Genomic DNA, 25,274 nt, shown 5'->3' on the forward strand with positions numbered 1-25,274 from the left:
CTGCACATTCAGCCAGTGCCAAGCCCAGACCTAAATTCTGTGAGAAAGGTTTGAGGGGCTTGTTGGCAGTTCCTGCAACCCCATCTAGTGTAGCTTCACAAGCCAGCAAGTGATAAGAGATGGGAGTGACAAACTGGTTGGGGAGGGATAAACTTCCTAAGCAGTTTCAAAGGCGTCTGATAGAAGGATGTGCCCAGCAGCCATTTACTGATGATTTGACTGAATCCTTGTGGCTTTTCTCTTCGATAAATATTGAGAGCTATTGACCAGTGCTCATCCACCTCTCTAGCGATGGGATGTGCTGCCAGAGCTCACAGTTTCCATGCAGAGACTTCAGGTACTAATCATGACCCACAGTATGGCAGATGCCTCTTCTACGTTGCCCACCAGAGACGAGTGGGGAGTGGAGGGGACTGGGGGAGGTTTGGCAAACAGGACTGGGGAAGCCAGGGCCCCTCTGCATAGGCAGGTCGAGCTGTATAGATGCCTCTGAAATGGGAAGTGCTCAAGATGTAAAGGAGGACTCCAGCAAGAGCAGCATCCTCTTGTGTTCTTTAAATAGCCTGCGGGATTTTGCTAGGCAGCTAAGAAGGAGGGATGAAAAAGAAGAAACGATGGTTTCTGTGGTTTAGGAACAAAACCATAGCTGAAACGGGTGGGAAAAATTAACATACACAGAATGCCCACGTACGCACTAAATCAGCTTAGACCATTCGATTTTTGGTCACTGCTGTCTGCCAGCATTGAGCCTGTTTATAAGCCTGTGCTGCCTATTCCAGGGCTGATACATAGCACAGATGTGCTTGCAAGTGGAGCTAGTAAATAGTTCCCTTGCTGGTGAGTGTTGCCTGCAGAAACGAGAGCACAAATCACTCATCTGTAGAAATAAATTTCCTGTTTCTTGGTGCTAGTGTTGATTCATGAACTAATATGAAGAACGGCAACCCCTCCCTTTGCTTCCAGTAATAACCACTGGGACTTCAAATCTGTGCTAATGGATTATTAATCCAATTACTGCTGCTATTATGTTACTTCTGTATCATCTGTGTGCAGTTTTGCTGTTCAAGTGAGGTGAATGGTATAAATACAAAGCCTCGAGCAGACCCTGGAAGATACTGAAATCCCACTGAGATGAAAGGCAGTCTCGAAATGGTTGTCTCAGGTTTCTGAGGACTGGCAATTAACGTGCTGAGGCTTGGTATTCGGTCAAGTGGTTTAAGATATTGTTACAGGGGAAATGGAGGAAATATCACTGCAGCTGTTGGATGTAACAACCCCCCGTGTAAGGGAAGGTAAATGGAAAAGGTACTGAAATTTCTTCTGGATTTCACTCTGCTTCAGTCCTACCACAGTACCTGATAAAGATTATCCAGAATACTCCAGTTGCGCTCAGAAGGGAGCAACTTTTTCATTAAGGGGTGGTTGGTACTGACTAATCTAGTAAGAAATCTCCCTCAAGTTGCTCAGCCTGTGTTGACAGGCAGCTGTTTCCTCATCTTCCTTCAATCCGTGGGATCAGCCTGGGTATGCATTGGAGCTGAGTAGATAGATCATCGTCGTGAAAAGCTGATCTCCATTACTGAGATAAACCTGGAGAAATTCTGCTGAGAGGCTGTGCCCCTGGATTTGTCTCAGGGCAACGTTGCAGAATTTCTCTCTGCTGCATGTGTAGCACAAACGCCATCAGTACTTGAGTCACTAAGGGGAAAATGCAATAAAAATGGTTTGGGATTAGTCTCCTGGCTGAGAATTAGCAATGTAGGAGCAGGCGATTACAGCAGAGGTGTGGAGGATCCCTTAGGCCTGAAAGAAGGGCTATGTTTCAAATGCTATTGCAGGAAGATGAAAAATACATGTCAGCCAGGGACCTTGAGCGTGGCGTAGATGTGGAGTGTGTTTGGATTTGTCACAAGGGAGGAGCCCGTATAAACAAGCCACTCTGTGGCCAGATGGTTACCCCGAGCAGGAGGCTACTGCAGAAATTGCATTTGTGTGTTCTCCCATTGTCAAGTGGGAGCAGACGCAGACCTTTGACCAAGACACCCTGACCTCATCCTGCTGCCTCGACCCTCCTCTATTCCCAAGGTGAAGCGGAGAATGTACGAGGAACTAAAACATCTCCAGCGTCACGGGCTGTGCCCCGCAGTGTGGGGACCGCGTGTGCTGCACAGCTAACGGGCTGAACAAAGCGGGGTTTAACTCCGGCGTGGTACAGAACGGTGCTCAAATAAAATCGTGTTTGTTTTATTGCCTCTTCCCGTGGCCTCTGTGGATGTTTTCGGTGTCAAGTTTTGCATATCCACTGAAGCCAAGTCCTTTGTGCAGGCAGGACGACTGCTCCCTGCCTGCGTAGGAGCTGCTGGCGGGGCGTGCAGCTGCCCAGGTCGAGGTCTCCTCATCCTTCCGCATCCCTGTGGGGAACGTAGGGTCCTGAGCTGTCCTGGGGTCTGATATCCCTCATGGCACGGGGGCTGTAGGTGGTCCGAGGGCCAGCCAGCTCTCCCTGACAGGCGGAGGAAGCCACTTGGGTGGCCTCGAACAGGGACAAGGGCTGTGCCGTGAGCTCTCCGGGCCCTTGGCTGTGCTCCACGTAGGGGAAGAGCCCAACTTTAATCCTCAATTCGCACCATTGCGTGCTGTAATATCAACAAACACCTCTCCCACCCGCCCTTTCCACCTTCACCCCGTTCCCCTCAGCTACCCCTCATCCTGAGGGACGCGGGGGCACCCCCCTCAAACCCCACCGTGGCACCCCCATTCCCCTCACTGGCTTCGCTCCCCATCCCCTCAGCGCCCCGTTATTCCCTCACAGCCCCCATTTCCCTCATTTTCTCCCCAATCCAAGCCCTATTTCTCCTCACAGGCCCGGCAGCGGGCGGGAGGCGGCGGCGATGGCGGAGGAGGGGCCGGAAGGGGCTGTGACCGCCCGGCGGCCGCGGGTTCCGCCATCTCCCTCCCCTCTCCCGGGGGTCTTTCCCCCCCACACACACACCCTCCTCAGCTTTGTCCCCCTTCCTCCTGTCAGCCTCCCTTCCTCCTCCTCCTCCTCTTCCTCCTTTCCTCCTGCAGCCGGCCCCGCTCGGCCTCCCGGGGGTGCTGTGCGGGAGCCTCCCTGCAGGAGCCCGGCTGCAGCCCCGCTCCTCCTCCTCCTCCTCCTCCTCCCCGTGAGGAAGGCCGGGGGCAGGCAGCCGAGAGCGGGCCCAGAGCTGCTTCGACGGCCTCCATGGCCCCCCGGCACCCCCTCAGCTCTCCCCGAGGGAGAGGCACGGCAGGAGGCGAGGCGAGGCCGGGGGAGGCCGGAGGCCGCCGGGCTCTGAGGTGCCCCCGCCGGGCCGCCTGAAGCCTTTGGGGAGGGGGGGTGGTGCCGGCTGGTTGGCCTTGGCCGGCTCAATGCTATGCGAAAGAAAAGGAAAAAGAAAAAAAGGAGAACGAAGAAGAAGAAGAAGAAGAAGGAAAAAAAGGAGCCTCGACGCTGGTCGCTGGGGGGGGGGAAGGAGCGTTTCCTGCCCGGGGTGAGCCTACACGCGGGGTCTGGCGTGCGTGAGGTGACCTGACCCTGCTGCCCTCGGTGGAAGACACGCCGCGGACGGCGACGTGAAACTTCGGTGACACTTGTTTGGTGACACTTGTTAGGATCGGAACTCTTAACTTGCCTTTTTTTTGTTTTCGTCAAGCCGCCTAAGAAGCCTTGCTGCTGTCACCAAAAGCGTTGGGAGAAGCCGTGCTTGCCTTGGGTCTTTGCCTCAAGTGACTTTATTACTTGGTGAGTGCAGCCAGCACGCCCACCTGAAGCAAATTCTCCTTCAGAGCTCCTTCCCAGCCTGGAAGATCGGGGGTCACGGACTTTGCTGAAGCTTCTCGTCCTGGGAAAGGCTGCCCATAGCTGCTTTATGGGGCAGCAGCCTGGAAAAGTTCTTGGGGACCAAAGGAGGCCAAGTCTGCCCGCCCTGCACTTTATCAAAGGAGCAGGGAAGAAGGAGTCATCGAGGCATGGGGGCCCGCACTGTAACGTCTTCGTCGAACATGGTAAGGTGTTTCAGCTGTTTTTTCTCTTGGTCTAATTTTGATTTACCCACATGGATGTGGTATGTGTTCGCTGAAGTGCATAGTGCAGGTACAAAAATGCTGTTCTTCATGGAAGTCTTTTGTTAGCTCTCCCTTCGTGCTTAAGGTGAATATTCCGTGATTGTTTCTTATGAAAATACTCCACGTGCATCAGATTACTCAAAACCTGGGCTGTGATTCTGCTAAACATGGAATACAAGGAAGTAGCTTTTTAACGTCCTACAAGCTTCTCATTCTTGCCCTGGATATGTTTGTTGTTTGTTTGTTTGTTTGTTTTTTAAGGTCTATGTAAGTGTTTCATCCTTTTTGAGTAGTTTATTTCGTAGGTATTGATGAACCACAGCTGATGGTGATGCTATTGCCACTGACAAGTGTTTTCAATTATCTTTACAAAAGGGGTTCTGCTACTTGGAAAAAAAATAGCCTGCTTTGGAAACTTTGTGGATAGTGCTGTTGTGACAACTGGTGGGAATAAAACAGTTCCTTGTTAATTTGCTCGGTGTGTTTACAGCACTTTTGGTTAGTGGTTTCTCATAGCCAGTTAAGTGCTGATCCTGTGCTGTGATGGATTTAAGTGCAAGAGGATAAAAGTGGCCAAGTTAGGGGTATAGCAGCCCTTTCACCTGTTGGCATCCCACCAATTAAGAAGGGGTCAAGAATCTCAGGAAATCACAGCAGATTAAAAGTGCAGTAGAACTTGGTTGGCTTCGTAAATGTTGCAAATGATTTATTTGTTTTTTAAATGTCAGAAGAGATTTCAGCTAAAGGCATCTCTTTCAAAAGTTAGACACAGAAATGAATTGTTTCTCTGGTACTTTTTGGAGTAATCCTTGCTTTTGCACAGCGGTTTTTCAGCTCTAATAGTCTTTGAGAAAACGTGCAGCAGGCCTCTATCCCAGGCTGGCGGGTAGGATCTTCATAAAGCTTCTTCAACGGTTCTGATCTCACAGGAAAGTTTATCTGTGAACAAAACGAAACTGCCTCTATAGTCTTCATCTAATTAAAAATGAAAACGTTTGCTCTCTGAGAACATAACCCACCAGTAAGTGGAACAGCTTTGATTTGGTTTCACTTTAGCCGGGCTTTGCTTTCAAACCTTCTCTTGCCCTGTGTTTCTAGAAGGGACCAAGAAATCCTGCGCGGCGTTTAGCAGAGACACCAGCAGAGATGTACTGAAATACTACTTTGAGTCTCAGCTCTTTCTTCTGATTTTTGCCCAGTGTTTGTGCGCTGAGGTTATTTGGATACTGGAGGTAATTACTGGAAGGTTGGGGAGCAAGGGCTAACTTAGCCCCCCGGTGATAAACCTGCTGCAGGACTTTTCCGAGCCGTGCTGTCCGCACCGTGCTACACCCACTCCTCCAACCCCGGTTTGGTCGCTGCTTTTGCTACTTTGGACAGAGTTTCAAGGTCAGATGAGATACAGCAAGCCCTCACCGCAAACAGTGCAATATTCTACCCACCTTTGGTGTTTTGATGTAGCAGAAGAGCCAGAAACGCTCCTTTTTGATCATGTAACAGGAGCAGGCAGATGGTAACTTTATGCTGGTGTGACCCCAGGTCAGAAGATCCCAGCACATTTGCAAAGAAAAACAGCAGCTATAATGTCCGTGTACCATATGTCCACGAGAGACCTCGGTGGCTTGATTTAGAAAAGAATAAACTTGAAAGGGGACATCAAGGCCAGTACATCTGTTCGGAGAACTGCAACAGATCAGCCTCACTTAGCTGCATGAGGAAAAGTTTCTGCCTTTGAGTAAATGAAATGGTTCTTCGTGGTGCTGGCAGGAGAAGGCTGTACCACTGGTTCTGTGTTGTTCAGCTCTATTTTGAGTTTGGGCTCCTTCTAGCCTGAAAAATGATGTCTTAAAGTATCTAGAAAAATACTGAGGAAGCAAAGCTCATTGTAGAAAGTTATTCATCTCCCTCAATTTATTTATTTTTTTAATCGATAACTTTGTCTTTGAAATACATATATATAATCTGACATACAGACCTTATGACCTCTTGACTTTATAACTGATGGACAGAATAGTGTTTCATGGTTTCAGTGCTATTCAGAAGTGGTGCTGTAGGGTGCATCTTATAAAAGTAGATTGGGATTTCTTAGGACTTGAATTGTTTCCATGTTTGTCTTTCAGCATTTTCATTACATGGGTTCTTCTGAATGCTAATCGCTGTGTGTGGATTCTCTGACTGGGCCTGCTTTAAGGGCTGCTTAAAGCTAACCCTTAGTGATAGTTGAACTCTTAAAGGTACTTGGTTGAAGTTCTTGTTTTAATACACAAAAAGTTGGGTTGGTAGTAGCGACCTGCTCTGGTTGTCTTTTGGTAAAGCTGTCTGTAACTTTGGTGTTTCAGTGGGACCGCTCCCCGCTGCCTCAGGAGATGTTTAGTGGTGATCTTCAGAGCACTGGAGAGCTTAAATGCTTCCCTAGTACTGAATTTGGTGGGTAAATAGGCAAATTAAGTCGGTAAATATTAGATGCTAACAGTGTATGGCAAAATGACCTTCAGGGCCGTAATTCCATTTCGCAGGCTGTAGCACTCGAAGCAATGCATCAAGTGGCTTCTGAAAAGCAAGAAGGCAAGTGGCCAGCAATCAGCTCTGCTGGTGGTCAGACACTGGGCTGGAATAACGCAGAAAAGCTCTAAACTTTGTTGTGAGTTGACAATTGTGGGAAAAATCTGTGGGCAAGTTTTGGAGTTGTTCTTTGTCTTGTTCCTTTATCCGCTAAGAATATTTTACGTGCTGAGTTGGCTCTGGTGCAGTTACCCTGGGCAGCGGGGTAGCCCTTGACGGGATTTTATGCGTTTTGGTGCAGCTGAGAAAGTATAATGGCAACGTTTGCCTCTTCCCCTATGCTTTTCTCAGCTGAAAAATGAGTCTGTAGTCGCTGCTGTTGGGGAGTATCCAACTGAGAGCAAAACCTTGGCCAGTATCTTGATTAGTGGGATGGATTTTGTCACTGCAGGTCGGTTTGCCCGGTAGTACCAGGACGTCGTTCTCAGCAGAACTCATGCTTTTGAAAAGAAAAAATGTGTTTTGCCTCGAGACTTGCAGCTCTCCATGAACATCACACCTCTGCCTCTCTTGGGGTGCTGCTGCATGGGGGATGAGCAGTTGCCCTGCAGCATCGCGGTGCTGCAGGAGCTCTGAGCAAAAGCAGCACCCGAAGGCTTTGAAAAATGAATTTTAATGGTTAACTTGTGCTGCCGAGGTGAAGAAGAGCCGAGGTTACTGAACTCTGCTGGCTGTGGGGTTGCTGCCCGGTCAGCAGCAGGGCAGTGCTGCGAGGGGTGAGATCCGGAGGGGTTTCCCTGCTTGTGTGTGCCCCAAAAGCTGGGTTTTGTACCTAGATGGAGATAGCAGCTGAGAACAGGGGCCATCTGTCCATGCTTGTGGTGTCAGACCTTGAGCGAGCTTTTTGGCTTTAATAACGGGAAGTTTGGTAAGTAGAGACCTGAAACGTGGGTCGTTCACATGATGCCAAAGCTCTGGTGCCCGTCTCTGCTGTCGTTAGCACCACTTTTGCTGCAGCAGTCAGCACTAGCTGGCTGCGGGGAGCAGAAACTGCCTGGAGAGGTTTTGGGCGTGCAGCTTTCGTGTGCCACCTCTCCTTACGTACAGAGAATCAGTGACGGATGCAAACCCAGGCTCATCACTTTCATTGTTTTCTGCTATAAATCATAGCCACGTTTTTTATTGCTTTGCAGCATGTGTCAAAGTTTATATATCTGACTGTGGAGTTGGTAGAGAGAAAAGGAGCTTGCTTTATAATCTGTATTACACCTCCGTGCTACCAGGGAGCGATAGCTGCTCAGCTTTCAGCTTTATTTTCTGTATGAGAAAGCGAGAGGGAAGCTTCAACAAGTTTCTTACCTTACTGAAACTAGGAGAACTGCAGGAACTGGATCCACTTTTCCTGTATTTCTGGTACTGAATACTTCTGAAGTTGGCTACTATAAACTTTTTCATATTGCTTCGAACGTTTTCTTGTAAGGGTGCTGAAAGTTTTGGTGCTTTAATGAGGAAGTAATTGCCCCAAACCGATCTGTGGTGTAAGCTTGCCAAAGCTGCCGGTTGGAGACCAGCCCTGTGACATTCACTGTTAGAAAAAAAAAAAAAACAGTTGGAAGTATCTTTGCCCGTACTGCTGATTTTAAAATTTACTTTTTTTAAGAGTCTTTAGGTTTAATGATCTAATTTGGTTTACATCATTAAATTTTGTTTCCACTGTGAAAATTATGAAAACGAGTAAATTGCTTTGGTTCCTTCCTAATGACTTAGTGACCGAGCAGCGTATGCAAGCATATAATGTAATATATACTGCTGTAATTAGATCAGTATTTATTATTTTAATGAAATGTTGCTCTCTTTTTATACCATGTAGGAAAACACCTAGTTCCGAGAGGCTCCAGTTATTGTTCTGTTGTGAGTAAAACGTTGTTAGTAGCCTGAAGACTTTGGAATATATTTCTCTCAGCTGGACGCTCCAGGCCAAGCAATAATAGGTGACTTTGTACTCGTTACCCTTTATCTTGCAGGTACTTTATATGCAATATAAATTTATTAGATCGTGAATTGCCCATACAGGGAAGTAATTTAAGTGAGATTCCTTCCGTTCAAGAACTGCTTCTTTAAAACCCGTGTGGCTGCAGACCTTGCGTATCTCTCTTTTCCTTGTTCCTCGGGACATTTTTACACTCAGTGTCTGCCTCACCACCTGCGAAAGCTGAGACTCGAAGGAGGCAGCTTGACTGCTCGGGTTCCACCTAGACCTTTCACCTGAAACCGTATTGTTAACGTTGGCCTCGTGGAAGTCCCCCATTTAAAACCCCCCTTTGATATCTGAGCCTCTGTTCTAAACCGACAGAACTTTTTTTATTATTAGCTTAGAGATTTGGCAAGTCCCAAACTTTAATTTTCATCTCTATTAGGAGAGAATTATCTACGGCTTTTGAGATCACTGCTTATGTACCCAGCCCCGATGTGCTTCAGTATTAATCTGGGTAATGCTGACATCTGCTGCACGCCAAATGCAGATCTGTGTGCTGCCTCTCACTATATCCCTTTCCATCATACAAAGCCCTCGCTATCATTTTTCCTGCTCCAGTTATCAAATACCACTAAGTTTCACTAAGAAGCCCCTGTGCAGAACTTGATGCAGGGCAGGAATATACTAGGAACGAGGCCTAAGACTTGCTAAACTGTTTTTCCGCGCGGTGAGGTGGAAGATGAGGATGGGGAAAGGCTAATCCTTTTCCTGGGCAAAAGCGGTTCTGTTTTGTGCACCGACTAATCTTTGATAGCTTGCCATGTTTAAGCAGTTCAGCTCCTTCGTGATGAATAGGTAGCACTTGCTCGTATGCCAGAGCTTCCTTAATAGATTGTGCTGGTTCTGCATTCTCGTTATTTACACATTTTAATAGAAAGGCTCTGCGAGGAGATCAGGACGGGGAGGCAAGAGAAAGCTGCGGGGGATTAGAAACGGAGCTCATGGCTTGCAAGCGATCATCTCCTTCAGCACGCCGCAAAATTTGCCAACAGACTTGCAGCGTTTTAAACGGCAGCGTTTAAGTCTTGAACTGGGAAGTGAGGAGTTGGCAGCGTCCTGCAGCAGAGAGCTGGGGGTGCAGGGGCCTGTCCTTGATGCTCCGTGCCACCAGTGCTGCGGCGTGGGCACGAGGAGGCAGAGGTGGCCCTGGAGAAACACATGGCTTTGTGGCTGTGGGGCAGGGACGCTGTGCTTTGAGAACCTGATAGAGCAGGCAAGAAATAAATGGAAAAATAAAAAGTGATGTTGGTACTAGGGGATCGTGCTGCGTTGACTCCTGTGGGTGGGACTGCGAGCAGCGCCCTGGCGAGGTGGCAGGTGAGGAGTGCCTGGAGTAGCTTCTGCTCTTACAAATATCCTCTTGGTGCGTGGATGTGCTCAGGATTGCAGGCAGGGCGCCCAGCACCACAGCTCAAAGCCTTCAGCACCCCCAGATCTCACAGAACACAGCTGCAGCTCCGTTGGTCTACGTGCTGCACACCGCAAGGTTTGAAACCTGTATTGCCGGGGTATTGTGTGCCCGGGGGGGTTCAGTGGCATCTTCCTGCACTGCAAAATTATTTCATTTGTGTTCGTGCAGACTGAAGGAAACCTTTAAAATGCCGCTGGCCTCCTGGAGTTATTGTTTCAGGTGGACTTTGCTTTCTTTCCTGCAAGAGGTAGTAAGTCTCCTTGTAAAAAGGTTTGTTGTGAGCCACAGAGGTCTGGGGCTGTAGGAGCATGTAAAGCACTTCCAGCAGAAGTTAGGCCGCAGTGTTGGTTTGGTTTTTATTTTTATTTTTGTTTTAACTGCATCTTGCTCTACTCTGATCAAAGATCAATCTCAACAACCTGGTGGGGTTGTTAATCTGCATACCAAACTGCCCATGTAATCAGTTTATGGAGGAATCCTGGACAAAAAAGGGCAATGAACGTCTAGTCAGTTTTAGGAAGCAGAGCTAAGGCAATGTTTTTCCTTAGTTCTTAGCATTTTTCTTTAAACTGGCACGTTTAATCCCAATTCTGCACATAGGTATTAAGCGTAACTTCTCCTGAAGCAGCTGGAGGTCGCACTGACCTGATGGCAAAACTTAACACAAAGCCGCTGAAAGTGTGTTGTAGGCTTTGGAAAGAGTTCCTCTCCACGTGTCTCCTGTTAATGACAGGGTGAGCATGTCCTGAATGCCAGCTTTCTCTAGTTTTGCCTGGAGTACTCTCTGAATTCTGGCTTTTAGTTAATTTTTATCGTTCTGTCCCAGCACTTCTTCCTTGCTGTTTCCAGCTAGGTTGCAGAAAGCACGGAGCTTGCTTTTCCACAGAGCGTTTGCTGCTGATTTACACAGATGTGAGACCATCACTCTGTCTTGAGAGGAGAGGGCTGCTGCTTCACGTTGCATTGTCCCCGTGCCCTGCTTTTACCTAAGGAGTAGAACTTCACCGTATCGTTTCCAGGCCCCGAGCCGTGCCCAGCTGTGTCCTAAACTCACCTGCTGAAGCACAGCTCATTGCAAACCCTGTTTGCTTCAGACTCTCCTAAAAGCTCAAGAAATAGTATCGTACAGACCCTGATTCTGCTTTGTGTTTGCATCAAGTCTGGGCTTTGAGGAAGGGAAGCCTGCCGACGTAGCGGGTTCTTCCCTCCCGTGCTCACCTCCACATTGCTCCCTGCCCGACATCCGTCGCTGCTGGCAGGCATCGAGTAGGGTAAGGGCACGGAAACTTTAAAGAGGAAGCTGTCAGGCTTTGGGGAAATGCTCGTTAATTCATTCGTGTTAAGGCTGCTTAATTTCAGTGCATCCTCTGTGCCCTCTCGTGCGAGGCAGCTGGCGAGGGGCTGTGCCCTGCAGGTACGTGCGGGGTTCTTGGTTCCTGGTGCGACCACCGAGGTTACCAACAGGGCTCTGGCATGGTCAGCCCAAGCCTTTGCACCTGTGATACCTTTAGAGTAAACCTTGAGAAAAATGAACTGCCGTTTGGGGCACTGGCCACTAGGTGTCTTTTTTGGAATCGTTTTAATGGCTAACTGGTTAAATCAGCCCCTGCATGGGAGGTGGCTGGGAAATGAGCAGAAGCTCGTGGCAGGAACCGGGGTCAGAAGTGACAACCTTGCATTTCGGAAGGAGCGGCTGTCAGAGCTTCCCAGTTCCTTTAGACCTATCACTATTTCGAGCTCGCTCAGACCCAACACACTGATTGGAAAAAAAAAACCCACAGTTGTGAGATGATGTTTGCTTTTGCTCTTAATGGGAAAACCTCGCTCCATTGCTACCTTGAGCTCCGTTTCAGCCTGTTCTTCAGTTTGAAAACAACAGAAAATAGGTTGCAGTGCTGTATGCCCTTTTAACTGTTGTTGACTTCTGCATTTGATCGCATTTTCCCCTCCTCTTTTGCTCTGCCACACAGACTTTTTAAAATTGTGTATGCGTATCTTTATTTCTTTATAATTATTGCGTGGTCCTCTCAGAATAAACATTGATTTTGTAAATCCTCTTTCAGCATTGTGCCCAGCATTTCTAAACGTGAAGTTTTCCTGGCGAGGATACTTGGGGAGGATGCAGAAAACAGTATGCAGCCTGTTGGAGCTATTTACACAGTGGGTGTCAGAATTGCTATCACAAAACTAATTGAGGAGGTAAACGTTTTACGAAGTCATAACAATGCCCACAAAAGAGAAGCTGTAATCTAGTACTTCTCTATTTTACTCAAATCTCTTTTGGATGGGAGAAGTTTATTATAATGCAGGAGATTTAATGCATCCAGCAAAATAGTTTGGGCTGTAAATATGTATGCTTGGATGGTTTTTTTATTTTTATTAATTCCGAGCTGTCTTCATATCCTCTGTAAATCTGACAACGGATAATGTTGGTTTAAAAGGTACGTTCCAGTGGAGCCAGCATTACGGGAACAGCGATTAGAGCTGTTGTTGTCTGGTTACACCTCATGTTTGCAAATAACTTTGGAAAGCCCAAATGAAAAGCATTGAATTAATGCCAAGCTGTTTCTCCTTAAATACATTTAATTTGATGGATAAGAAATGCATTTAAAATTACTTGCAATTGAACCTTTACTTCTTTTAAGGCCGTTGATGGGTTCCGTTAAATGTTTGCTATATATATATATTCTCTGAATGCGTAGCTATTTAATAAAAAATAGATATCCTTTCCTGGAAATGAGCCGGAGGGGAGACAAAGCTGTTCCCATCACTCGGTACTGTTGATGTTTGTACAGAAGCTGTGAGTGCTGTGGGTTCTCTCTTACATCTCCCACACCCGTTTGGCTCTCGGGGCGGTGCTGCTTCAGGTGCCACGGCACAATCAGCGCTGCGAGGTGATCACGTAGGGCTGCACGTGGTGCCTGACTCTTTTTGTTCGGTATCATCAGGAGAACAAGCTGCTGGGGAAACTCAAGTTCAATTAAACCTCTGTGCAGGACTTTCTGATGCCTTTTCCTTGTTCTAGCTGGAGATGGGGCGTGCAGTGAGGGTGACGATGGGTACGGTGCCAGAGGCATTGCTTTGGTGTTGCTTGCACCGCCTGCGGATTTAGTGTAGGAACTTGTTTCTGGAGGGGCCAGATCCTGCAGGGACCCTGCTTACCAGAACCTACAGTGCTGATAAACCCCTCAAATAAGCGGATAGGATTTTTGAGCCAAGCAAGAGGATGAATCAGACAATCGTGGTTGGAGTTCCGGAGGTAATCATTAGTTTTAAGTGCTGACGTTACCGCTGTGTTGTCCTCTGCGAGGCAATCTGTCAGGTCCTGCCGTGCTGCCCAGCAGAGCTCTCCGCCAGTAGTCGTGGACTTCCTTGTGGCTTTGTGTTTGTGGGTAAGAACACGGGATTTCAGGGACATGAAGTGAAAATAGCGAGCAGTGCTGTGTTTGTTGTCCCATCGGGAGTCACAGAACGGTGCAATGCCAACGTGAGGTTTACTGAAATCAGCAGCACAAATCCACGGGGATGCGTGAGGTATCTGTTGCAATAAAACACGTTAAATGTCATATTTGGGGACTTCTGTTACCTTTTCTCCCCCCACAAAGTCGGTGTTACAGCGACTCAGCCACGCTCACGTCATTTAGCCCTGCGGGATGTTAACAACTCCCAGGTCAAGGTGAAGGGCGCAGACGCCCCGGAGCAGATGCTTTCCAGCTCAGACATCGCCGTCACCCGCGGTTTTCCCAAATTAGGAAGCTTCAGCTGGACTTCCCAACCTGATGATGTGAAGCCCTTGCTATGACATGGCCACCAGTGAGGCTTGAATCACCCGGAGCCGAGGGCGCCTCGTCACCCACCGCGGGTGAGTCGTGGCCTGCCAAAGGGTAGGTGCTGGGCAGGAGCGGCACCGAGCGGTGTCTGAAGGGCCGGCTTCTGCAGAGATTTTGGTGGTTCTGCCTTTAAATCAGCTGGAGCAGCTCCGTGGATGTGGCTGCTTTTAAATTCCAAAATCAGAAGCGCGGCGGCTGGTCTGTGGCTGAGGCTTTCATCTGCCGAAGCCGCGTTGCTGGAAGCTGATATGCTGCTTGTGAAACGCTCCCCCAAGGCAACTCAGGCCCTTTGGGGAGGGGGACTGAGGACTGGAGCGAATCAGACGGGCGGTTTGTGTTTGCATTATTAATACGGGACGTTTTGCCGTTCTCAGATTGGAATCGCTCGCAGCTGAATTTTAAAAATGCACTACTGCTAAAAATTTCAGAAGGAAAACCGACCTCGTGCGAGCCGAGGTGCTCTCTCCTACCTCCGAGACCTTTTAGTGCGGTCATCACAGGTGATCTCCTTGGGGTTTGGGTTCTTTGCTGTCACCACCCCTGTGCAGTGGGGTCTGGTGGGCAGCTTGACGTGAGCTTTGCACCTCCTGCAGAGGAGAAAGGCCCTGCCTGAGGCAAAGGACATCAAAAACGTAGTTGTTGTGTTCCTGGTGTGTAAGAAAACTGTCATTTATTTCCAACGGATCCAAGCGCACAGCACGAGAGCATGTTGTTAGGGCAGTGCGGGACACAAAGCTGAGCAAACGGATTCCTTCAGGCTACAGAAGAGATGGTAGGGACGAGGTAGGGCACTTCCCTTCCTCCTTCCTTTCTCAGCATAAAGTGTTTAAAGAAGAAAAACCCTCTGAGGACGTGAAGCAACGTGCTTGGCTCTCGATTGCTGAGGCTGGCGCCCCTGGGGTTCGCACCTTGCTGTAGGATTTCCTCCTAGCCCGGGATCGTACCCGAAGCGCCCCAAACTTCCCAGTGGAAGGGGTTCTTGCAGACAGCAGGAAGGAAAGCTGCTGCCACCAGAACCTACCCAAATAAAACCCGACAGAAAAGCCCGTCACACGGGGCCTTTCCTTATTGCCCAGCGCCAGCTGGTTCAGCGTCTGAACGAATAACCGAGATTTTTTCCAGCATTTCCCCTCAATCCGAGTGTTGTCCCCGCATAATTGAGCTGTGTGTTGTCGTGCTGGGTACCAGGTTTGTGCAGGTAGTGGCTGTGATGTCCCGGTGCCGAGGCAAATGAAGTGCTGTGCTCTTCCTCGTCCCAGGGAGCAGCAGAGCACTCCTTGGGGAAGCAGATACCGCTTGCTTTGTGTGGAAGTCAAAACCAAAAAACCTTTCTCTTTGTGCTGTTCACCATCAGAAGCTGCAACTTCTTGTTGTGTTAGCCCATGTGAGGAGGAAAGAAGGCTGCTTCCTCCTCCTCAGGGGTAGAAAAGGGATAAGAAAAGGGGTGGAAATGCCCGAGGGTACTTGGGGACGGGCTAATTTGTGTTGGTTGGTTTAGATGAAAGCACAGCCTTTTGTACAGGTGCTAGTGCCAACACACAGAACGCCTTGTGTTCATTTTGCCTTGATTTTTCAGCTGGGGTGGGAAATAAAGCTTAAATTCTTCTGACATGACTTACAGAATGCTCTCTGGTAGGTGCCTACCCGATGTCCTTCTGCTGTTTGCAAATCTGTGTAGCTCATGCCCTGACATTTTGCACTCCTCCTGTGTTTGTCTTCCACTGTGCTCGAGCTGATTTTTTTTTTTTTTCTCCTTGACCAAATTGTTGCTTTTCCTCTTGGAGGAGCAAGTGTCTGTCTTCAAATTGGATGCTCTTTGCAGCTTGGCTGCTTGCTTTGTGTTCTGACAGGCTGAGAACCCTGCTGCTGAGCTGGAGAAGCTGAAATCCTTGCTTAAAAAAGAAAATTGTAATTTCTTACTGCCTGCTAGAAAGCCGCTGGCCTGCACTTGCAGGTGACCCGCCAGAGATTTAAAAAAGAGAAATTGGATTTTATCCTTTTTTTTTTTTTTTTTTTTTTTTTTCCCCCTGGTTTTAAGATGGCCAGAGCTGGCATGAAAAATGGGAGCTTTCTACGAGGGGCTTTGTCTGCCCTAAGCAGCAAAAAAAAAGAGCAACCCTGATCTTGTTTCTCTTCTCGGGTCACCTTTTAAGCTTTTGGCTCTATTAGCTTGCTATTGAAAATAGTTCTTCTTCCTTCTGCCCCTTTGTGTGAAGGGAAATAGATGTCTTACCCGCTCAATTGGCTATTTTGACGTCTTTCTACACTTCTCCATAGTCATTCCTTCCTGGTGCACGGTGTGAAGGGAGTGCTTGCACGGTGGTGGTGCCTTTTTGGGGGCAGCTGTATGGGAAGCTCCGTCGGGCAGGCAGCCTGCTCCCTGCTGCTCTGACCAGGTAAGGGTGCTGCTGCTTCAATTAAACCTGGTTCGGGTCACTCGTGAGGAGTCTATCAGATTTTCAGTCAATATTTTGGCTCTCTGGTGTGTAAGATACCACCTCGGAGCGCTAACCGCAAACAAAAACCCACAGCTGTTGGCAGAATTATTCTCTTTGGATGAGGTTGGTCAAGGTTTTTACCCAAACTCACCGCAACGGCTGGGTCCTGTTGTCTGAGGGATCACGCCGACGGTTTTGCATTAAAAGCTTTGTTCTGAAAACCTGCCTTTTCCTGCAGATTGCGGGTCCGTGGGATGGGTCCTCGCTTTCCACTTTCTTCTCCCCAGTTGTTGAGGTCTGACCTGGACTTTGCAGGGAGGGTGACGGCGTGATTGCAGCGCGTCGCTGCAGGACAGGCGCCCCAGTTCGGATGTTTTCTTTCTCGTTCAGCCCGCTGATTTTTATTTATTTTAACAAACAGCAGCAGAAATTGAAGAAACGATAATGCACAGATCCACCTCTCGGCAATTTCCCTTCTTCCATTGCTCTGACCAGAACAGCGATGGGAGAGAAGGGGCATGATTGCAGCAAAGTGTTACGTGTCTCTTCCATAACATAAACCCTGTACTTTAGGAAAGATTGCATTCCGGCACTAAATAGTCCAGAAATAGCCTCCTTCAATTTTTCCTCTGTTGTCTCTTTCCCACAAATAATATTTTCATAAGATGCCATCTGATTTAATGCCACTCTTTTCTCCGGTGTATGAGCGGTTATCTTTCTGCTGTCACAAAATAATCCTTCCAGCTGAGATTGAGTTCATCGTTCAGCATCTGTGTTCAAAGGAAACGGCTCCAGGATTACAAAAAAGCAAAGAGCCACGGGGAGACCATCTTGCTGGTGCGATCCTCGGGGCTTTGAGATTTGGGTTCACAGCACTTGGTATTTTTTTTTATTTTTTATTTTTTTTACCTCCTGTCTAGGGACATTTTATCATCCTCCTCTTTCCTGTTCCGAGCAATTACCATTTATTTTATCTTCAAGCAGCAGCCTGTGGCAATAAATTTTAGGAAATTCCTTCCCGCCCTTTATTAAGCCCTACATAATAGCTTCCGCTACTCACTCATACGTTCATTAGGAAGAATTAAATGAGTGCTGGCGGCCATTAGCAGAGCATTTAATAACCTCTCCAAGGGAAGGTGCAGCAGATTGGAATAAATGAACAGGAGTAAAAACAAATGAAATAACTACGTAGAATACGCTCAACTAATTTGTTCTTAAAAAAAATGATAAAATCGCTTATTTACATGAACGTAGCATTTTTTAAAGGGCCTGGTTGAGACAACCCCCAGTCGCCAAACCCCGCAGGCGGCGACGGTGTGCGCTTGGCTGGGCTGCCTCGTGGAAGGGGATTTTTTTAGGGTGAGAAAGGGCGTTTTGGTGTGTCCTGATGGCTTCCCTAGGTGCTGGTGGCAATGCTCGCGGGTGGCGGTGAGGACACAGATCTGTCTGGGAGGAACCAGGCCGTAGCTAACAGCTCCTCACATCTCTTATCAGCCCCGCAGCGGGCTGCTGGTGTGCTGGGGGCTCATCCCTGCCGCTCTGCGTTACGTTCTGGGGACTCGTGTGGATTAAAGCCCTCCTGTAGTGGCTGGGGAGGCTGCGGAGCAGGATACGCATTTCCTCATCGTGATGGGGAATGACAGAGGGTGAGGGTGATCCCAGCTGCTGCTTCACCATCCTGCTCGTGGTGAACTGGGGCAGCTGGGCACGTGAGCGTGGAAGGGCAAACGCTGCCTGCACGTCGGATTTCCAGTGTAAGTGCCTTGCTCAGCGGGCTGCAGTGCTCGAGGAGCTAACGCGGCCACGTCGCCGCTTAATGCAAAGCCTCAGACTGGCTTTTACTTGGGACAACACACCGAGTAAATAACTAACACGAAAACTTTACAGCAGTGGTTCTTAACAGCCTGTTTTTCATCAAGGGAACGGTGACGACCTTAATTTCATTCCGCCGTTCCCTGTTTTAGAGGTGGAAGTGTCTCAATTCAGAAGTAATTCAGCTATTGCGGATGATGGTTTTTTTTTGCTGAGGTTTCGTGGTTGTTTTTATTTTAGTTTTGCTGCAGTCATTTCTGATCTCATTTGAGGAATCAACGAGTTGAGAATAATGACACGATAATTGCTGTTATTGAACCAAAGATGCAGTTTAAGGTTTTTACCTGGATCACTACATTTGATTGATATTTTAATTTGGTTTTGGCAGATGAAAGATAATGAGGATTGGTTTGCACTGGGATTACTGATTTTTTTTCCCCTACTTTCTAGTACGCACGTAGCTTTCCTATTTTAATTTCTTATTATATTTAAAGATTCGACAGTATACGAAGGGAGCTGATCTGTACAAATAACTTCAATATCTGTGCTGCTAAAACACTCTGAACATCTCCAAGTCTCCGTGCCAGGTAATAGTGCCTCTAATAGCTTTCAGATGCATTGCAAACAACATCGGAGCGATACACAAACCTATATATCAACGTGGATCTTTGCACTGCTTTTTAAATGGCCTAATCAGTTCTCATTTACGGGAAGGAGTCGGTGGGAGAGGGGCAGAGGCTGCTTGAGATGATGGGTTTGGGATCTCTGGTACATGGGGACCAAGCGTTGCTGAAGGCAGAGCCCGAGGAGCTGATGTGTGCTCCGGTTAAACTTGGTTAAAGAGGCAATGTAAATCCCAAATGCTTGCCCTCACTCCAATCGAAGCTAAAAATTGCAATAATATCGTTATTGCTGGGCACAATTCCCTGGTGCCCTCCTCCTGCCCGCTGACGTGAGCACGCTGACATCTGATGCGGAGCAGAGGCAGCGGTGGAGGCCGGCAGCAGCTCGCTAATGGGTTGCTGATTGCTCTCCTGCTCCCTCTGCATCCCGGTGAACGGTGCGGGGTCGGCTCTCGCAGGCTGGGGAGCTGATAAAAAACACTTTGCCCTCGTGCCATCGTGTTTCTCTAGGAGGATAAAAGCAGATCTCCTCTGCTGTCCCGATGGCTGGCTCTCCTGCTTAATTAGAAAGAGTTATGTAAAGAAGCAGCATCCCTGTCTGAAGCTGAAATGAGTTGTAAACCTCATTTTACAGTTGTGAAACTCATTTTACCTACTCAAGGAGGTGTAAAAGGAAGGCACAAAGAGGATTGAGCTGGGTCGTGGGGCCTCCCTCCCTCCTCGGAGAGGTTTGGGAGCTGCCTGGACGTGGTCCTGGCCCGCTGCTGGAGCAGGGCTCGAACCAGGAGCATCTGAGCAGCACCTGTGGAGCGATTCAGCTCCTATTTCACTGGTTCCCTTACTCTTACTCCCTCCCAGTTATATAGAAGATAAGGAGCCATTGGCTTGGTCGGTGCCGTTCCGTAGCTGAAAAAATTCAGCGTGCATTTCCTCCCATCCCCACCTCGTTGTATTCCCCAGCTACCCGTTGGCATCGCTCCGATAACAGCATTAACTCGTGTTAAACCTCAAACCCTGCGTGCCCAGCCCGTGCTGTCGTTGTGTCCCACAGCTAAATGTGAAGGTGAAGTCGTTCCCATGCAGGCGGCTGCCCCTAGGGAGAGCCAACACACAGCACAGGGTCAGCAGCACGATGCAGATGGTCAGCGGCGGGGACTCATCTCCTCCTGAGAATAACAGCGGCGTTTGCTCGGTGTCTGCTGCTTTCTGGTGGGATTTGAAGGCCTCCTCCTGTGGTGGCAGGAAGCTTTGAGGTGAGATCTGGGTCTTGCCTTTAGCCCTCCTGTGCCCCTTTGTTCCACTCTATAACAGCCAGGTGATGGTTGCAGCTTGTAGCAGCTACACCCCTGTCCCGAGGGCAGCCTAGCGCTGCGTGTCTCTCCAGCCATCCATTTTCTCTTCATTTACAGTGCAAGAGATGTACAGAAACGTGATCCTTTTTCCCGTGGAGCCATAACACTTGGATAAGCCACCAGTTTTGGGCCTCGCTTGCTGTTTGAGTTACAGCCACTTGCTTTCTTCCTTTACACAAGAGGCTGCCAGCAGAGCAGCGTACCCAAATGTTGCCAAACTCTCCCCACTGCGTGTCACAAAGAAAACAACCGCTGTGCCAGCACCCCCAGGAACCCTCCTTATCACACGTGGGTTTTTTTCCCTCGATTACAGCCTTGTGAAAGGCGGCGTTGAGGCAAACATTCCTCTTTGTGTTTCCTGGGCCGGGCTGTCAGCCTGCTAGGCGTCCAGCAGCCCCGCTTGTTCACGTGTGCCTTTGGAGGAGCCGAGGCGCAGCAGGTCACTCCGTGCCTTTGTTCCCCGCTGAGCAATTAGAAAATAATTTGTTTCTGCTCCCAAATCCTTCAGGGAAACGATTGAATATCCTTAACCCGAGAGCTGTGGCACCGAGACCTCTGCGTGGGGCAGAAGCCTCTCCTCACCTCCTCAGCACGGGGGCACTGCTGCTGCTGGGGCCCTTTGGCTCTTAAAACGAAGCGAATAAAGGATTTTCCTGGTCAGCCAGAGCCAGGTGAGTGGCACAAGGGATGGAGGTGCCAGATCCCTGCGGCGTTACGAGTGAAAGCTGGATGGCAGCTGGCGTGGGCACACCATAGGGTCCCTCTGCCCCCACGAGCAGGGAGCTGCTGCTGGTCACAGCCCAGCGGGGCTTTCACTGGTGCTGTGGGTGTGGAATTAGGGCCCAGGTTTATTGATTATCTCATAGCTTGGTCGTCTGCTGTTTAACCTGCTGAAGGTTAATTAAAAAAGGGGATGGATGACCTCGTGGCCTTCTCGTTAATCCGAGGATGACTGGGCAGAAGGAAGAAGTGCTTTGTGTGCTGAAATCGGTCGCGAAGCCTTCTCGTGCTGCCCTTCCCTCCGCCCACCGCGCTGCGCCTGGCATTTTTTTCCCCAGCTTGACACAAATATTTGGCTAGGGCTGAAGGGCTGAAGAGAATTACATGCTATCAGCAGAATCGGAGGAGAAGACGTTCCTCTGCCAGTCACGTCATGCGCCGGGCACGGCGAAGGCTCGGCTTAATGCACCTGATTGTGTCCGGCGTATGCTAAGCAGGGCGAAGCAGCAGTGGGCGCAGGTCATCGCCCACTGCGCGGTTCCCAGGCTCGGGGAGAAGCCCTCTGCCCGGCAGCTGGAGCTGCATTCCCCGGCCTCATTCCTGGCATAACTCGGCCTTTCCTTCCCCCTTCCCCGCCCCTGTCCTGCCTGGCAGACCCCAGTGGTTTCTTTGGAGAGCCCAGCCCGGGCTGGTAGCCACGGGGCAAGAGGTCTGCCGCGGCTGGGAGCCCGTTGGGGTGCTGAGACACGAGGGGTGGCATGCAGGATGGGTGCCTGGTGGCTCGGGGCTGGGCGCGGAGGGGTGGCAGCCCTGCAGGCAGCATCGCAGCACTCGTGGGGGCATCTGGAAACTGCTTGGCAAGTGGCAGGGTTCATTTACGAGGAAGAGAAGAGCCGGCTGTACCCTCGTCGACTTGCTGAGGTTTATATCGGCGTAGATTCGCTCGGTGAAGATGTTTATCCTTGCAAGGGTACGGTGACCTCTTCCGAAGTAATTGAAACGAAAGAGAAAGGAAAAAAAAGAAATCAATAACGCTGGAGCAGGCGTCAGATAATGGGCTGTGTGTGTCTGTGAGCCGCGGGGTTACGGAGAGACGTCGAGCAGGCAGGGCTCCTGCCTCGGCTGTTCTTCAGGGGTGAGGATGGGTGTGAGAACAGCTGCCTGCACGAGGCGTAATTAAGGTTTAATTGGAGCTGGCCATTAGGAGGTCAGGGAGAGTGACGCGGGGAGGAAAGAAAGGTGGAAAGAAACTTGAAGGTAAAAAGAAGAGAGATTGGAGAAAACGAAGCTGAGGAACGGAGGCTGGCACAAGGGTGGTGCAGGGCAAAAAAAGGGCTGGGGAGGCAAAGGGCGGTGGGAGAGCTGGGGATCGGGTCGCAGAAGTTGTCTGAATCCTTGTGGGATGGAAGAGGAGGAGCTGAGGAACATCAGGACCTGAGTTCAAAGGAAACAGCAAAACCCTACAGGTCAGGACCCTCACAACCAAACCAAAAACGTACTCTGGAGCTCTGCTGTTTTTCCTGGTGGAACTACAAGGGTCCTTGGCTGAGCATTTCCCAGCCCTTCATACGGAGTTGAGGCATGGAGGAGTGCAGGGCTTGTCCTCGGCCCTGCTGGAAGCCTGTGGCGGGGCTAACTGAAGCCCGACAGTCTCCGAGGCTTGCCTACGACGCTTTACCCTACAGCTTCAAGCCAACAGGAAAATACTGCCCTTAAACAAAATATTTAGGCAGACTGTGTTTAAACATCCCCCGGAGTTGCCTTTCTTTTGAGTCTCGAGCTGAAATACGTTTGAGAATCCTGCTGCTGAAAGTGGAAAACCGCACGTGAGCCATTTCCATCGAATTTTCTCCTGGAGAGCATGCGCCTGGAGTGCCTGCGGACTTCCATCAGGCTCTTCAGAGGAGTTGCTCCAAGCTCCTAGCGGAGGGAAGCGCCGTTTCCTAAGAAGCCGGGCACGCTTGAACTGCTGGGAACAGATTTAGTAGCTTGTGACAAGGTTAGCCCGGTGCTGAGAGCGAAGTCCTGGGAGCTGTAAAAGCGCAGGGCCATTACGCTGGAGGAGCCGAGTGACTTTCCTCTCTGCGTGACCTCCGGCGAGCCCTCAGACCTCTTTGCATCTCATTCAGCCCAGCTGGAAAGCCCAAATAAACAGCAGGAGCCTTGCTGGAAGCCAGAAGCCTCGACTGACTGAGTTATTCTGGGGAAATGGGGAAATTAATTAAGTCATGAATTAGACTCGGGGAGAGAACACCCGGGTTGGGTTGGCTTAAAGAAGAAAAAAGTCTGCAAACGCCCCAACCTACCGTGTTTGGGCTTAGCTGGAATGGGTGAAGCGACTCGGTGCCATCCCGCTTCACAGCGAAGACATAAAAAAAAAATTGCAGTTTTCCTTTTTGTCAGCCTGTTTCCGAGGCTGTAGGAATAGTTAATCAATATTTCCATCAGACACGCGCTCGGTCCCCTTGCCACAGGCACTCATTTTTAAACCCTTCAATCTCGTGTCATTTATGGAGATTGTATTGTCAGAAACAGCACCGTAAATAATTTATTTTGCTGCCAGAGCTTTTCTAAAGGTCTCTGGGCGCGATGCAAGATTTCCTCCAGGAGCTGTAAAGCTTCCAGCTCGGTTCGCTGTGGCAAAGGAGGGGTTTTTTTGAGAGAGAGACGAGGAGGATGGTGGAAATGATTGGGTATTTCGGGGAGTGGCCGGCAGCTGTTTCTTCTGCATCGCTATTGCAAGCCAGAGCAGAGCAATTAGTAAGTGAAATGATTGCTGGCTGATTGTTTCTCGTGCACCCGATGAGCCCACGTCCCGTGTATGGGGTCGGTGTGGGTGCCGGGTCCCCTGCCGTGCCGCGGTGACCCCACTGTCGGTGACGTGCTTCGTCCTGCACAACCCCAGCAGAAGCGTGGAGCCTCCAGTTCATGTATTTGATGTTTTGCTCTCTCTTTAGTTGCTACCTGGGCTGTGAGCTGCAGAAGGAGCTTGGCACCATCTTCCATTTGTCTCTCTGAGTTGAAATTCCCTTGGGGCCGCCCAGCTCCCCTCTCCGGTGGGCACCCGACGAGCACCCATCCTCAGCTGGGCCTCCGAGCCTGCAGCACAAACTGCATCTGCCAAATGTTTGCAGCTTCCCAAAGCCTGGAAGCTTCCCTGAAGGAGGAGAAAACCCTATAGCAGGCCCAGGTAAACCGGCTCTGTACTGGGAGGCTTGCAAGGAGGTCACTGTTCCCAGTTTACGCTTTCAAGTGTTCCCAGATCTCGAACGCTGTTGGGGTTTCTGGGTAGCTAGCAGGGAGTGCAAGGGAAATCCCATGGAAACCAACCTGGTGTACTCCCCGGACAAATTAGAGGGCAGATATCTAATGGTATGTGTGGGAAAGCAAGCACAGGGAGACAAATGATCTCCACCAGCTCCCTTTGCTGAGGGTTGGAGCCCGGGGAGCTGATCTGGCTTTAGCTGTGCCCTGAGGAGCTCTGCTGGAGCCTGGGCAGGGGCTGCGTGGGGCTCATCGTGCTCCACCACCATGCTCAGCTGCTCCGTGCCAGCCCTGACCTGGCTTGCTGCTGTTAATTAAGGCTGGGATTAATTGAAGAGAAACTGGCTTTTTGCTTGGCAGGAATCACGAAGCGCAGCCCGGCTGCTGTTGCGTGGCAGGTGGCAGTTCCCAGGTATGGGAGGAAACAAGCGAGCGGGCCCCGAGCTCCCCAAATGGGATGGGGGCAACGTGCCTGCGGCTGGGGAACCCCCGGCCCCGGGGCTGGTGCCTCTCCCCATCCGCTCAGCCAGCCAGGCTTGATGGATCAGAGCCTGATCAACAGAGGAAACCCCAAATGCTTGTTTGGTGCAGATGCGTGCTGACCACTTGCCTTTTTCATAGTGCTTTAGGAAAATAAGAGCTACAAAACCCGAGCGCCCTTATCGCTTCCATCAGGTGCAGAGCGTCGCGTTTTGACTCGCTGCACACAGCAGTGGGAGGCTGGCACTTGCCTCCTTTCTGTCCTCCATCCTCCTTTTCCCCTCATCCTCCTTTCCCCCCCGCACGCCTCCCTGGCTGCTGTTTTATACAGAGCAGCGTCTGCAGGCTGTGCTGTCGATGATTTCCCTGCTTCAAAGGAGCGGATCAGGAATTCAATTTATCCGTTTTTATACTGAAAGAACAAACCGTGCAGCATTTGTTTCCTCCTCAAGTAATCTTTCCCTGGCTCGATTTGGTTTTGTTGCGTGATCTCTCCCCACGTTTTCCATCCTGCTTAGACGAGGGCAGTGTCTCGGGCACCAGCGGCCGTTCGGAGCGCTGCCGCTTGGTGACAGCCTTTCAAAGCCAAACCCTCGCCGCTGGAAGGAGGGCTGGACCTGCCCCACCGCCCAGCTCGCTGTAAAGAAGGAGTTGTTCCCTGGGATTTTATTCGCACGTTAAGTGTGGAGGTAAATATCTGCTGGCAGCGTGCTCGAAGCAG

At 49.8% G+C, this 25,274-nt stretch overlaps 1 protein-coding gene across 1 annotated transcript in view; it reads left to right on the forward strand.

Annotated features, from left to right (window-relative positions):
• Nucleotides 1-3,445: 3,445 nt before the first annotated feature.
• Nucleotides 3,446-25,274, forward strand: part of ABL1 (ABL proto-oncogene 1, non-receptor tyrosine kinase) — a 68,986-nt gene continuing 47,157 nt past the window's right edge. The window contains exon 1 of the mRNA XM_032200155.1: nucleotides 3,446-4,026. Coding sequence (XP_032056046.1) covers nucleotides 3,891-4,026 — 136 coding nt within the window. The 5' untranslated portion in view covers nucleotides 3,446-3,890. The remainder of the gene's footprint in view (nucleotides 4,027-25,274) is intronic.

The sequence above is a fragment of the Aythya fuligula genome, chromosome 19, assembly GCF_009819795.1.
Source record: "Aythya fuligula isolate bAytFul2 chromosome 19, bAytFul2.pri, whole genome shotgun sequence".
NCBI classification, from domain to species: Eukaryota; Metazoa; Chordata; class Aves; order Anseriformes; family Anatidae; genus Aythya; species Aythya fuligula.